General features: G+C 49.1%; 8 protein-coding genes across 8 annotated transcripts; 5 read left to right on the top strand and 3 right to left on the bottom strand.

Moving 5' to 3' along the window:
• Positions 1 to 110: 110 nt before the first annotated feature.
• N7443_004863 (uncharacterized protein) lies at positions 111 to 1,419 on the top strand (the record flags this gene model as incomplete). Its single annotated transcript, XM_056884919.1, has 4 exons — positions 111 to 281; positions 334 to 535; positions 601 to 957; positions 1,016 to 1,419. The coding sequence occupies 4 exons, from the start codon at positions 111 to 113 to the stop codon at positions 1,417 to 1,419; spliced, it is 1,134 nt and encodes a 377-aa protein (XP_056743197.1).
• Positions 1,420 to 1,941: 522 nt separating this feature from the next.
• On the bottom strand, positions 1,942 to 2,754 carry N7443_004862 (uncharacterized protein; the record flags this gene model as incomplete). The annotated part of the gene is made up of 4 exons (XM_056884918.1): positions 1,942 to 2,157; positions 2,212 to 2,467; positions 2,520 to 2,655; positions 2,724 to 2,754. 4 exons carry the CDS (start codon positions 2,752 to 2,754, stop codon positions 1,942 to 1,944), a joined length of 639 nt encoding a protein of 212 aa, XP_056743196.1.
• Positions 2,755 to 3,280: 526 nt separating this feature from the next.
• On the top strand, positions 3,281 to 4,000 carry N7443_004861 (uncharacterized protein; the record flags this gene model as incomplete). The annotated part of the gene is made up of 1 exon (XM_056884917.1): positions 3,281 to 4,000. One exon carries the CDS (start codon positions 3,281 to 3,283, stop codon positions 3,998 to 4,000), a length of 720 nt encoding a protein of 239 aa, XP_056743195.1.
• A 588-nt stretch (positions 4,001 to 4,588) lies between these two features.
• On the top strand, positions 4,589 to 5,107 carry N7443_004860 (Hsp20/alpha crystallin family protein; the record flags this gene model as incomplete). Its single annotated transcript, XM_056884916.1, has 1 exon — positions 4,589 to 5,107. One exon carries the CDS (start codon positions 4,589 to 4,591, stop codon positions 5,105 to 5,107), a length of 519 nt encoding a protein of 172 aa, XP_056743194.1.
• A 1,181-nt stretch (positions 5,108 to 6,288) lies between these two features.
• N7443_004859 (dihydrodipicolinate synthase family protein) lies at positions 6,289 to 7,179 on the top strand (the record flags this gene model as incomplete). The annotated part of the gene is made up of 1 exon (XM_056884915.1): positions 6,289 to 7,179. The coding sequence occupies one exon, from the start codon at positions 6,289 to 6,291 to the stop codon at positions 7,177 to 7,179; it is 891 nt and encodes a 296-aa protein (XP_056743193.1).
• Positions 7,180 to 7,410: 231 nt separating this feature from the next.
• Positions 7,411 to 9,718, bottom strand: N7443_004858 (Zn(II)2Cys6 transcription factor; the record flags this gene model as incomplete). Its single annotated transcript, XM_056884914.1, has 3 exons — positions 7,411 to 8,457; positions 8,509 to 9,437; positions 9,490 to 9,718. The coding sequence occupies 3 exons, from the start codon at positions 9,716 to 9,718 to the stop codon at positions 7,411 to 7,413; spliced, it is 2,205 nt and encodes a 734-aa protein (XP_056743192.1).
• Positions 9,719 to 9,887: 169 nt separating this feature from the next.
• Positions 9,888 to 11,100, bottom strand: N7443_004857 (uncharacterized protein; the record flags this gene model as incomplete). The annotated part of the gene is made up of 5 exons (XM_056884913.1): positions 9,888 to 10,130; positions 10,193 to 10,647; positions 10,698 to 10,775; positions 10,825 to 11,030; positions 11,084 to 11,100. 5 exons carry the CDS (start codon positions 11,098 to 11,100, stop codon positions 9,888 to 9,890), a joined length of 999 nt encoding a protein of 332 aa, XP_056743191.1.
• Positions 11,101 to 11,442: 342 nt separating this feature from the next.
• Positions 11,443 to 12,967, top strand: N7443_004856 (alpha-hydroxy acid oxidase; the record flags this gene model as incomplete). The annotated part of the gene is made up of 9 exons (XM_056884912.1): positions 11,443 to 11,536; positions 11,598 to 11,631; positions 11,685 to 11,787; positions 11,843 to 12,077; positions 12,131 to 12,283; positions 12,331 to 12,405; positions 12,459 to 12,712; positions 12,759 to 12,835; positions 12,892 to 12,967. 9 exons carry the CDS (start codon positions 11,443 to 11,445, stop codon positions 12,965 to 12,967), a joined length of 1,101 nt encoding a protein of 366 aa, XP_056743190.1.
• Between the last annotated feature and the right edge of the window lie 628 nt (positions 12,968 to 13,595).

The following is a 13,595-nucleotide window of genomic DNA, read 5'->3' as shown; positions in this document are numbered from 1 at the left end:
TATAGTCGTCGGTGGACATTGGTCAAGTGCTTCGTGAGAGTCCCCACTATGCAGGTGGGCATATCTGCCGCTTCAGTTCTTCCCCATCCTTTCTGTCCTTAATTCACATCATGGGACTGTCTGAAAGCTACCCTGCGTACGGCGGCCGCGGCCCAGATGACCTTCGCCTGGGACTTGGGTTGGGCACATTGGCCACCATTCTTATGATCTTGCGCGTCTACGTCAGACTGAGGGTCAACCAATTCGGCACAACGGCGTTGATTTGGTCACTTGTGGCTTGGGTACTATGTTCTTACCCTAATATTATCAAGCTATCTACTAATACATTTGCAGTTCCTCACTGTCATTACACAATGTTTTGGCGTGATATCTGTCCTTCACGGACTAGGAAACAAAATCGCCGTTGTCGAAGCAACCAATCAATTAGGAAACTATCTTCTATTCACATGGATCACGGTCTTCTTTTTCAACATGGCAATCCCGATTGGAAAGGTTGCAGTGGCAGCATTTTTGATTGAGATTAATGCGGGAGGCAGTACGTTCCCATTACTTCCTTGTCTCAGGGCCTTATCTAACATCTTTTTTTTTCCCCTCCTGAAGATCCTAGGATCCGCAAGAGTCTAATCGCTGTTGCTGCATTGAATATCATTCTAAATATCCCGCAGGTCTTGCTTGCCTGGTTCCAATGCAGTCCCCCCAGTGCACTTTGGGATCCCTCACGACAAAACTTGTGTAATCACAGCACGAGTGTTCATTACACCTACTTTGTTGGTGCCGTAGCGGCAGTCTCGGACTTTTATCTGGCCATCATTCCCGTTACGATGCTGGCACCATTACGGATTGATCGTAAGCTGAAATGGGGGTTGAGTTTCCTCATGGGGCTCGGTGTTTTTGCTGGAGGAGCTGCCATTGTTCGAACATGGGCAGCTAAGTTCATTATGAGTGATGACCCATCATGTAAGTCATAGTGTCATTCCCATCCGAAGTAATTGTAATCGCTAACATAGACATACAGGGGGTGTCGGCATTTTGTTCCATTGGGGTGAAGTTGAAGAATGGGTTGTTCTCATCTCCATGTCAATTCCTCCGGTTTGGCCTTTGTTCCGGCCATTCACCCACCGATTTATCAAATCTAGCGCGTCTCGCAGTAACCCGCTCTACAACCAATACAGCCAATATGGCTCGAAGACGGGTAATCATACCTCGACTGGCGCACCTCCTGTCGTCACTACTACTATTTCCATTTCATCCACCAAGGGCGTTTCAGCCGCAGCGATGCCGGTGGGGGCATCATCCTCGGCAGAGTCTATGACCAGGTATTCCGAAGAACCCGAGACACCTCATACTGTTTGGAGCAGCAATGGGGACCCAGAAGGCTGGGTGGAAATGTCTCACTACAAGCAAAATCATTGCCAGTGAGAACAAATCCAGCTTCCTTCTGTCATATAATTATAAGAAATAGATTTAATCCAGCTCTCTAGTCTTGGAAGGTATGGTTGGATGTAAGTTCCCACCGATTATCAAGGTCCTACTAGTCTCTCTCTCTTAAAAAAATAGAAATACCGCCCTCGACATAATTGTATCCATGGAACCCCACGCAAGAGAGGTAATCCTTATTTAAAACGTGACCTGTTTCAACGAGAGACGAACACATATTTGAATACTATACAGTTAAGTGTTCAAAGAGGGAAGCTAGCGATGAACAGGTCCCCGAAGTGGGGATTGAGTAAATCAAAATTCTCAATCGAGATAGATTGCCAAGCACTGGAATGAAATTATCTTTGTCACCTAAATTTGGTATACTCCAACATAGACTTGTCCGTTTCTGGGGCCCTTGATTAAAAGCCGAGGCTTGCGAAGCTTTATGTGAAGTCTGCATATATTCCCTCATAAATGGTAGAGGGCAACGTGAGGAAAACTTTAGCATTGCCAAAGCAAGGATCACAGTCTCGCTTTCTTCCAGGGAGGAATGATGAAACCAGTTGTGAGGTAAATACAAACGACAGAGTATTCCGTCAACAATCCCATGGTCAAGAATGGGGCTATCGGGCCATACAGAGCACTCCATCTTAAATCGGATGAATCAAACACCGAAAGGAAAAGGAAGGTGATGCGGACGACCATAAATGGTGTAGCTAGAGCCATGGCTTTCAGAGCCTGCCAATAGACCGTCAGCAAATAGTGAATCAAGCCTATCGTTAGGTGGTGTACCGTTCGGGCTGTTCTCGAAAGACGGGAAGATTGTTGCCAGAAATATCCTTGAACAACCAGCAAGCAAATGAGAAATACTAGCACGATAAAGTATCCAGCTTTGACAAGTTTGACACCTGTAAGTGCATCGGAGTTGTTGTCGCTTCCCTCAAGAGCCCCGCCAGCAACAGTAAGTCCCATTCCCACGAAGAAAAGTAGGCGGGACAGAAGCAGGCATTGTCCGAGCCTTGGGGTTTTGTCCTTTTCAAGAACCATTCTTATAGAGATATTAGACAACGATCATGCAGTATTTACTTGCTCTCGCTTACATGATTCGGATGAGTCCCAGAGTGGCTGCAATCAAGGGAAACACACCGGTATTGAGAAGGATAGTCGATGCTATCGCGACCTCGAGGCTAGGCTTCTGCTCTGTAACAATGACCAAAACTCCCGCAGCGGTCCGGACTGAATAATGATTGATGTTAGAGGCGTCGCAATCCCAAAAATTCGGAGCATTGTCGTGTAATACTCACTAAAGGCGAAAAATATCACAATTATCCACATCATGTGGGGTCGCAGGCGCCGATAACATGTTAAGTAGACTGCCAGTAGGATTACCGGTATATAGAATATGACGAGCGCAATGCCAAGTTTGGAATGGCTGTCGAGCATGTTGAAGTAGAAATGGGAAGAAAATCTCAGAATCATGCATTGATCAAAGTTAGTCTCAATTTCTATACGCGAGGGCTTCGACAGCTACAGAGGGCTTTGCATAATCCCAGTCTTATGAGAGAAGACGAAACGCTGGCTGCCTGTATGTCCTTGAATCTTTACGAGGCCATTGAATGCCCAGGTTCTGAGCCTGAAGCTTACTTCAATCACTGCCACGGAATCATAGCCTTGATACAGGCCCGCGGCGCCTATGCACACTCTTCAGGCGCAGGCCGTTTGTTATTCCTTGGAGCTCGGATTCCAGAAGTGAGTAGTTCAACGCATAAAAGTGATCGAGCCTATAATTCTTACTAATTTGAATTAGGTCTTACGAGCTTTGCGGTGCCGTACTTCAACAATTTTGAGCAACGAAATTTGGATGGAGCAACCCTGGTCCTCGATTCCAAAAACTTTCTACGATCAGGTAACAGATTGCCTCACCGAAGCCCCTGGTATTCTCGAACGCGTGGCGCCACTGTGGCATCTGAGTGCCACTCAACAACTTGACCTAGTCTATGAGTTGGTACATGAATGTAGGCACATCGACGAGAGACTGGCCATTATTCACGATGAAATGCTACGCGCCGCACCCGATCCACTATATTGGTCAATACCATCCGATTTTACGTTGATATTCGGTTCTGACAACCCTGTGACCTTTCCAGTCATTTACTGGTTCTCTGATCTTCACTGCGCTGCAACACTCATCCTCCTGTGGGCAACTCGAACGATGATATGGACGGGACTTTACAATCTATACAGCAATGTCGACAAAATCATGGCCACGAAGGGCTCGGTCTTTGAAGCTTATGAGACTATGGCTCCGCAAATCTCGGGAGTTGAAGTGGTCAACCCGCTTCCTCCTCTTGATCGCTGCACAGACATTCTTTCTATGGCTCACCGGGTGTGTAGATCCGTGGAATTCTTTCTCCGAGACGATATGCTACTAGCTGGGCCATTATCTATAATTCCAGCACTTGGTATCGTCATCGACGCTCTAAAGAACCAGCCATCTCACGCCCCAGAGGTTGCATGGCTACAGGAAGCTTTAGAGGTAGTTCGACAGAAGGGTATTCGCAGCTTGGAACACGTGAAGTAATCGATAGTCCCGAATAGTGTATAGCAAATAAATCGTACTATGAACAGCAAATAAGATGGACTTATTGCTCAGTATGTAGGAAGAGATAATCCTATACATTGTGGCGAGCCGCCCCCGCCCGGACTTTCCACTGGAAAAAATCGAACATCTTCGTGATTTGCAATAAGAAGCCTAGAAGTTCTTCAACTTAATGAAATTCTCAACAGATTTCACCTTCCAGCGCGTTCAATGTCTCACCTGGAACCATGTCTGTCACGTGATTTGCTCATGGAAACGTGGAGAAGGATCCACAACCAGCGGGAAGGCCCGACTGGGTACGAGCATCAACCTGTATACGTCAAAGAACTCCAAGTACAGCATCTAGTAGCTTCCAGAAGAGCCAGGATGGCCAGGGATAGAATACTTGGAACCTCCCTTCGCTGCCTTCTCCTCCTTTATAAAAAGACCTTCATCCACCGGTGACCTTCCGTCCCATCTCTCAACGATCTAGAGTCTCAAAAAGAAATATCCAAAGAGCTTCAATCTCTCATCTTCCACTATCTTGAAAGTCAACCTCCAGTCAAAAATTTGACCATTCTCTTATACAATATGTCTCTCTTCCGCACCAATCTTCCCGCCAGTGACGGCTTTTCGTCTTTGTTCCGTCTTCTTGACGACTATGATCACCACCGCACTGGTCAGCAACAGTCAGCGCTGCGTATCACCCCGCGCTTCGATGTCCGCGAGAGCAACGACTCATACCACTTGGACGGAGAACTTCCCGGAATTGCGCAGAGTGATATCGATATTGAATTTTCCGACCCGCAAACCTTGGTCGTGAAAGGTCGCACCGAGCGCTCTTACAAAACTGAGCCACAGGACCAGGTCGAGGAGGAAGAGAGCTCCAATACCGTGACGGAGACCGCCAAGACTAAAACAACCTCTAAGCCCGACTCGAAGACCATCTACTGGGCTAACGAGCGCGTGGTCGGCGAGTTCCAGCGCACCTTTTCTTTTGCTCAGCGCGTCGATCAAGATGCTGTCAAAGCCAGTCTGAAGAATGGTATCTTGTCCATCTCTGTTCCCAAGGCAGCTGCCGCTTCTGTCAAGAAGATCACCATTGATTAAATTGATGGGCTGAAACTTTTCATCGGTTGTAATTCGACAATCGGATGTCCACACGAATTACGACTGTATTGCTTGATTGATTATATTGGAATAGGATGGGATTAGCCTTTGTGTTTTCAAATATGTATTTTAAGGAGAAATAATAAACTGAATGCTTGACTATGACTCGTCAATTTCTTGAGTGTAAGGCAGAGTGTACGTAGATACTTACCATTTGACTGGTTGTTCAGGTAGGCCACATGTGAGCAAGTTCATGTGCACTGCTCAAGAATCGAAGCCGTCTGAGCAAGGTCGCCCCCCCGATGTGTCTCCATGGCCAGATGGAGACCCAAGCTACAGGTGGCACCATGCCGCATTTGCAAAAAAACAATTCAAGCGGCTAGAACATCTGCAGAGGCATGAGCGGATTCGTTTGTACCGCCTTCCTCTCATGGCTCCAAGGTTACTTTGATCTTATATTCACCTACCACAAGATACCCAAGAGAAGCCATTTGTTTGTCACTGCGGTTGCACTTTCGCACGACAGTCTTACTGTCTAACCTTTCACTCTTGTATCTAGACTGAACATTTGATCAATTACTACATAGGGACCTTCTCAGTCGCCACGATCGGCTATGCCATCTTCCTGCTGATGCTGAAGAGCCCACACCATTGCCCACTCACCCCCCGCATGTGCAAAGCCAAGACGAAGTCAGGCTTCCATCAGACTCGCATGAGACTTTCAGTCACACCCCGTCCAAGGCTTCAGGGAAATTATGCCATAGGAGACATCGTTTAGGATACTTTAACTTCCATATTCGATTTACGCGCTTAGTTCAAACGGCACGTGGAGTGGCTTTGCTAGAACTTTCCTAACCTCTTTCGTGTTCCTTGGCATGAAATAATGGCTATGGAAGGAAATGCCTCCAGTCGATGGTTACGGTAGCTCGGAGCTGCATTCCCCGACCCAGGTGTCCCTAAAGTGGGTCCGACATTTTAGGCAAGCGATTCCACCACGATATACGTCCCCTCCATAATCCATTTCGTAAGATACGAAGGCCAGATCGAATCAAAAAAAGAAAGCATTTCCGTTAGATCCAAGTATATCTTCATCTCTTGGTCGGCAAAATCAATATGCAATACCACTCCACCACTCACTTCAATCTTACCTCTCTCCAACTCCAACCAAACAAATCAACAAAATGGCGGACCTCGGCGGTATCATGGTGGCCTTGATCACCCCATTTACCGACGACAAGACCAAGATCGACGAGTCGCGTCTGCAAGCACACATCGAGCACCTCATCAAGGCAGGCGTGCACGGCCTCGTTCCCGGTGGCAGCACGGGCGAGTTCACTACCATGTCCACAGCCGAGCGTAAGCAGCTCACAGAGTTGTGCGTGAAATTCGCCGCCGGCCGTATCCCTGTCGTTGCGGGCACAGGTAGCACCTCATCCGCCGAGGCTGTTGAGCTCTCCGTCCACGCCGCGCAGGTCGGCGCCGCGGCCGTCATGGTCGTTCCTCCATTCTACGATCCCGTCAATCTCGAGCAGCTGCATGAGATTATGTCTGAGATTCACACTGAGTCGAAGCTGCCTATTATGTTCTATAACATTCCCTCCGCGACGGGATTGACCCTCTCACCCACCGAGATCGCAGGCCTGTCTAAGGTCGGCGTGAAATACCTTAAGGATACTTCTGGGAACGCGCCTGCTCTGACGGAGTTGATTTTCGGTCTGTCAGATCAGATCACTGCCTTCAATGGCTGGGATACATTGACTTTCTACGGTCTTGCTGCTGGTGCCCCCGGTGGAGTGTGGGGTGCGGCTAACATTATTCCTGAGCTCGCGGTTGAGTTGTGGGATGCTGTCAGTGTCAAGGGAGACTTGAAGCGCGGTCGGGAGTTGTGGGCTCAAGCGTGGCCTGTTTGCAAGTTCTTAGAGTCGCATAATTATGCTGCGGCTGTCAAGACTGGTGTCGAATTGACTGGGCAGGCTACCGGTGGCTTGCGGAAACCGTTTGCTTTGCTTAACCCGGAGTTGACAGCGGAGCTGAAGCAGCTGTTGGAGAATGCGGGTGTTAAGACTGTTTAGAAGGTATATATGCGAACTGGCTTTTATAATGTCATCAATGGATCACGACGACTTTGAAGTTAATTGGATCTCTGTAGAGAGAGAGAGAGAGAGAGAGAGAGAGAGATATACCAAAGCCTGCTATCAGCATGCATTCGAGCTAGACTCTTCTCAGATGTTGTTTCTATGCCTAGCTGGCATTTAATTAAGAATATGAGTAGTAAGACTAAATAGTATTGTACATTGAGTTATTCAGCAGAACAGAGGCCATATCTGATCCTCCTTCACAATGTCAATCCATGAGGGCATCGGGTCGCCACGGGTCGTCAATAGATGCTCATCCTGTCGGCACCACACTTTAGTCAAAATACCACGGGCTGTATCAAATGAGGCGTAACCAGATACTGAGCTTGCATGGTCCAGCCATCGCATGATCGCCTCTCTTCTATTTGACGTAATAGCCTCGCATCCAGCAATAAAGGCTGGCCAAGCCGTTCCAGGACCTGTTGGATCACCTTTCGACATGGAAGCACTGCATTCTTCCAATGCTGTGATGACACTGTCAACGTGACCTTGTAAGACTGCCGAATGGGTATCGCGAATTCGGCGGTAGAAGAATATCAAGAGTGCTCCGTTCAGCGCGTCAAGCATAAAGGCATGGGGTTTGGATTTCGCCTGTGGGTCTGTCTGCGCACCCTTTGTAAGGCCAAGGTTAAACGAACAGATCATATTTTCTAAACGAAAGGCGCGGCGCTGGAGTGTTTCCCACGCTTCGAGTCGTAGACTCTTTCCTGCGTTGCGTGCAACGACAAAGGTCGCCATGACATTGGCCAGTCTCGTAGTCTGCGATACAAGACTAAGCCAAGTTTCGGGGATACCATAGATCTGTTTGTATAAGGTCTCAGGAAAGCTTCGAGAATCATGCAAGTGGATATCGTGGAACCCTTTTCCGCGATCTTTCGGTTCGTCGATGTTTAGATCATTGTCTGAGTTTTGGCTTTCCAGTCTAAGGAAGTCGTCGAGGCGAGGGTTCGGTTCAGCTTGAGTAGCCAGATTTGAACTGCCCTCCCTGGATGTATGGGATCTTGATGATTGGCCAAGCGGCTCAAGACATGGGTAGGAGAGGCTGTAATCATGCAAGACAAAGGTGCTCTCGCCCACAATCCGTAGCCACGTGTATACGTGGTGCAGAAGACGGGCTTTTTTTGAGATCCGTTTTTTAGATAGACCTCGTAGACGTAGAAGTCGCTCTGCATCGATCAAGAAGCACCTTGCGTGTTGCTGTTGTCCTGACAGAATCTGCGCTTATCAGAACCGGTTCCCGAACAGATTGTTGAAGGGTCTTCTTACCGCATACTGTGTTAAGATATTGGCTGCCATCAGTTGGTCTTTATATTTGGCTTTATTTGGACCATGAGTCTCTTGTTGAAGAGACACTTGAATGTGGTCTTTTGCCAACTGATATGTTTGATTGGCAATCCGATCCCAACGTTCTGTGAGTTCCACCAGCTCGGTGGGCGGCTTCAAGGCCAGGTCAATGGCAGAACAGGCCAAAATACCGTATAGATTGGCAAGTCTTGCATGGCTGACACCACTGGTACCAAGAAAAGTCGTGTCCCCAAATGCGACGACTGCTGCTGGTAGGTTCAAGATCTTCCAAGGAGATTTCTCTCCGAATGGGATTGCCATTATCTGAGGAATAACAACATCTTGGAAATGCCTGAGTAAGAACTGCGCATCTTTCAAAATATCTGGTGTTGCGGAAACCACTTCGATCGATGCTTGTTGTGGATTTAGGATCCCCGTGGGTTCTTCTTGGGTATTTTGAACATCCTGGAATACGCTCATCTCATTACCGAGATCGATTGAAAAATCATTCGGCATGCTGAGTGTTGGGTACGTTGTCAGGCCTGCCTGATCTGGACTAAAACTTAATAGATCCGACCAGTGCAGAAAGTCATCCATCTGCGATAGAGAGTCAATGATTGACGCCGGGCTGGGATCCGGGATTTGTTCCTCGATGGTTGAGCTTGCCGGCCCCTGGACTGGGCCTGGCTCAGCCGAAGTCAGTTCATCTTCTTGGTAAATGACAACATCTGCCTTTGGCTGCCTCGCAGTGGTTGTAAAGTCGAGGACCGCGAAAGGACCGATTGCGATATCGCCTTCAGGTTCACGATCCGGGTCTCGCGATCTCAAGTCGACTTCTGCAAGAGATGCATCAATAGATCCCAAGAGTAGATTCTTGCTCAGTGCAGTACTCATAGATAGTCGGGATTGCTCTAGAGAATGAGTCAGGATGGACATTCGTCGACTAAACGTTGCTCAGAGTACCTGTGTAGAGATGACGACGCGTTCCACGTCGGCCGCCTTCAGCCACCTCGCCTTCATCACCGCGCATCCATAGAACTTGATCAGAGAAGCCCTCGCATGGAACACCAAGAGTCCGGCATGTACGGCAAGCGGGCCGTTTCTGGTCGCATTTGACGTGCCGGCGCCTGCAGGTAGTGCATCCGCCGAGCACATGGGAACGGCGAGCACGGCCTCGCTTCGAGCCTGCCATTGAGCTAACGAAATGTTTCAATATAGAGTAATCGACTTGAATTCATGACCTAGAATATCTTGAGGCATGGGAATCCGGGGAGATTGTTAGCCCCGCCGGACTGGGAACGCCTTCCTAAAAGGTGCGTATCTCTTATCTATTTGCCGCCACCTTCCAATCCTGGAATCCACTACAGTTTCCCCAATCGAGTCGCCTCCGCTTGCACTGTCAACGGAATCTCCTTCTCAATTGAATGTCCCTGGGGAACCCATCCCAGACGCCGAATTCGTTCTGATTTCTGGCAGGCATTGGTACCGCAGAACACGCTGGCGGGGGCCCATAGGGCGTTCGCTTCACTGGCGCTGATGGTCTTCACAGTCGGTGAGTCTGTCAGACCAAGCTTGTGAGCTGCCTCAGCGACAAGACTTGAGATCTTTCCAAACCTCTGTTCGAGTTAGCCATCATTTACGAATTAGGCGCTCGTGATTCTCTTACCAGCATGCCGTTGCCGACGAAGTAGAGACCGTTTTGGCCCCAAAATTCACCCTCACTGCCGTCGATGGCCTTTTCAATCAGCTTCACGAATACGTCGGCGACGTCGGCGATGTGGACATTGCTCCAGGTACTCTCCCCCTTGCCCACCTGAACGGTCTCGCGTGTTTCAATGGCAATCCTGGAGAGCTCCGGGATCTGCACGCTCCGCCCTTTGACGGGGCCTCTGCCCTGGCCATAGATAATCGGTGGGAATACAAGAGCAGTCTTAATATCGGAGACTTTGTTCAAAACGTAGTCGTCCATGACGCGCTTGGCGGCGTTCTGTTTGATGATATCACGGATCTCGTTGGCGTCTTCAATATCACCGTAGACCCTGTCGGATCCCTCGCCGAAGCGGCCGCTCACAATGTCCGAGATTGAAAGCACACTTGCGCCTGAAACTTGGATCCAATAACCTGGATGCACGGTTAGCTCGACTTTTTCTCTCGTGAATTCTTTGGCTTACCAGGCTTGGGACCAGTATGCTTGGCCAGGCCGCGAGCAATGGCCTCGGCACTTTTTACGTGACTATTGCTCGCGGCATCTATATAAATCGTTAGCCTAGATCATTATTCAATGCGAGCATTACCTACGAACGACCACATCGGCCTTCGCCGCCTCTTCCTCAATCAATGCAACATTATCCAGGTCACCAAGGATAATTCGAACATCGGGATACGCCTTGGAGACGGCATCTGCTTTGGCGCTATCACGCAAGAGAACACTGCATTGGTATTCGGGGTGTGTCGACTTGAGGACGTGGAGAACGTCCCCACCAATGTAGCCCGAGGCGCCAGTGCTAAGGGGAAGTCAGTATACGATATATCAAAATCAGGCCAAAGTGGCACTAACAGAAAGATCTGAGCCATTGTTATCAAAGCAATTACTTTCTACCGATTAATACTCGGAGGATGTTTGTGGAAGTGTCGCACATACACGAGTGCTTTAAAGCAGACCTTACGACTGCGGGGCCCCTATGAAGGAAAGCGATTCCGAGCCCCGCCATCAGGGATTCTACGATAGGAAGTCGACTCAATCTATGAACCTAGAAGGCCATTAGGAGCTCATCTCAATTGGGATAGCAGATTCATCCGAGGCCAATTGGCCACTGATTGGGACCATACTTATTTGCGTGGCCGTTCGCTGTTCGCTCCGATGTCTTCTTTCTTTTCCGACACACTGGACATTCACACATCCTACACGTGACAAAAATGTCGCATCGGGGCGAGACTCTTCACAAAGATGTGTGCTGCATTGCTGACCTGAAGGAGCTGGGGAGTAAAAGGCTCTCTCCCATGGTCCGGGGTAAGAGAGCAGTTTGAATGCGCGCTCGCGTGCCTCGGTACCTCGATACTAACATATACAGACTACTATAATGAAGGAGCTATGGATTTGATTACGTGCGATTTCCCCTCAGCCAAGTCCACCGCTTTATCTAACCCTGCTTTCACAGTCTGCGCGAAAACGAAACCGCTTTCGATCGCTACAAGATCCGACCACGAATTTTGGTCAACGTCGATAATGTCGACACCAGCACAGAGGTGCTTGACACTAAGGTCCGTTTCATTCTCAAATACCGACCAGCTTCTACGGCTTCTTACTATCAACCAGGTCAATCTTCCCTTCGGCTTCAGCCCTGCCGCCTCACACAAACTAGCACACCCAGATGGAGAACTGGCGACATCTCGCGCGGCCGCCAAATATGGAATTTGCATGGGCTTGTCATCCTATGCGACATACCCTCTGGAAGACGTTGCCGCGCAGGGTCTGGGCAATCCGTATTTCATGCAGATGTGTGTGTTGAAAGATCGTTCAATCACATTGCAGTTGCTAGATCGCGCAGAGAGTAGGTGGTCTGAACAAAAGCCTCTGATTCGATTGTACTCATAATATCTGCAGAGGCCGGATACAAGGCGCTTTTTCTGTCGGTGGACGTACCCGTGCTAGGCAAGCGACTGAATGAATATCGCAACGAATTCCGCATCCCAGAGGATATGGAGTATCCCAACATCCTCAGCAGCGGTTCCGACGTCTCAGATCGCACTAACTATGGTAAGATTGCCACGTGGTTACTTGTGGAACAGGGTTGACTCCTCTAGACCCTAGTCTAGACTGGGAGAGCGCAATTTCATGGCTCCGAGAACATACATCGCTGAAAGTTTGGCTGAAAGGAGGTTAGCGTCCCCATTCTATTGGATTAGCTCCAGTTTATTGACACGGCTTAAAGTTTGTTCCCCTGAGGACGTTGAGCTTGCGATTCAGTACGGGGTCGACGGTATCGTTATTTCCAACCATGGTGGTCGTCAACTAGATGGCCTTCCAGCGACGCTTGATGCACTAAGAGTGTGCGCTCCTGTTGCCAAGGGACGGGTACCCATCACTATTGATGGTGGCATTCGTCGCGGGTCAGATATCTTCAAGGCGCTAGCTCTTGGGGCTAGCTATTGCTTCCTGGGGAGGATCCCCATTTGGGGCCTGGCTGTATGTTTTATCCACCCTTATGTTGGGCTCTGCTGACTTGCATAAGTATGACGGCCAAGAAGGAGTGGAGCTGGCGATCAAGATCTTGCGCCAAGAGCTGATGATCACGATGGCACTTGCTGGGTGAGTTCCTCTCCTGAGTATCTAAATATGACCACGAGGTACTAATTCAATCATAGATGCCGCACCATCAACGACATCCAAAAATGCTATTTGTCGGTGCTGCACCCTGACGGCATTCTTGCCAAGCTGTAAGGTCAGCCCTAGCTCTCTTGTGATCCGTTCTACCCGATCATCCAGCGCGGCTTGCGTAAGTGGGCTCCGCCAAGGGCTTGGCGGTCCGCCCTTTCAGACAGGGCTGATGGGGTCAACCACACTTCTCTCCCGCTCAAACGTGGACGGCCCTGCAGGGCGGACGAGTCGAACGGGTCAAACGGGTCAAAAGGGGCGGACTAGGCTGCTGTAAATATCTAGAACCATGAAATCAACCCGAATATAGACTCAAACCTTGGGAAGTACGTACGAGCGAGGCTTGTTCGGTGGCGGTGTGCTTAGCACCAGCCCCAGTGTGTCGCAGTAGGCAGCACCATTCCGATTAGTCCCGCGCTATACTTAGCAGTTTCATGTATTGGGGAATGCGTATTCGGGTGCCCGTAGACTCCGTAGGCGCAGGATAGTTGCGGGCGCTAACTGATTTATTAGGGAGCCGATCCTCCACATCGAAGGGACCACTAATCTCCTCATTTTTCTCTATTTTTTTTTTTTTTTTACTTTTTGGCCCTGGTGATCCTACCTGATCCCCTCCCGACAACCCGTTTTATTTAAACCGTTTCCCGCCTTGTCAATTTTATTTTCTGACAATCGACATTCCCCTGAACATCTC

The sequence above is a fragment of the Penicillium atrosanguineum genome, assembly GCF_028827265.1.
Source record: "Penicillium atrosanguineum strain IBT 20685 chromosome Unknown utg000003l_segment0_segment0, whole genome shotgun sequence".
NCBI classification, from domain to species: Eukaryota; Fungi; Ascomycota; class Eurotiomycetes; order Eurotiales; family Aspergillaceae; genus Penicillium; species Penicillium atrosanguineum.
Note: the sequence above shows the minus strand (reverse complement) of the source record. Positions and strands in the feature narration are given on the sequence as shown.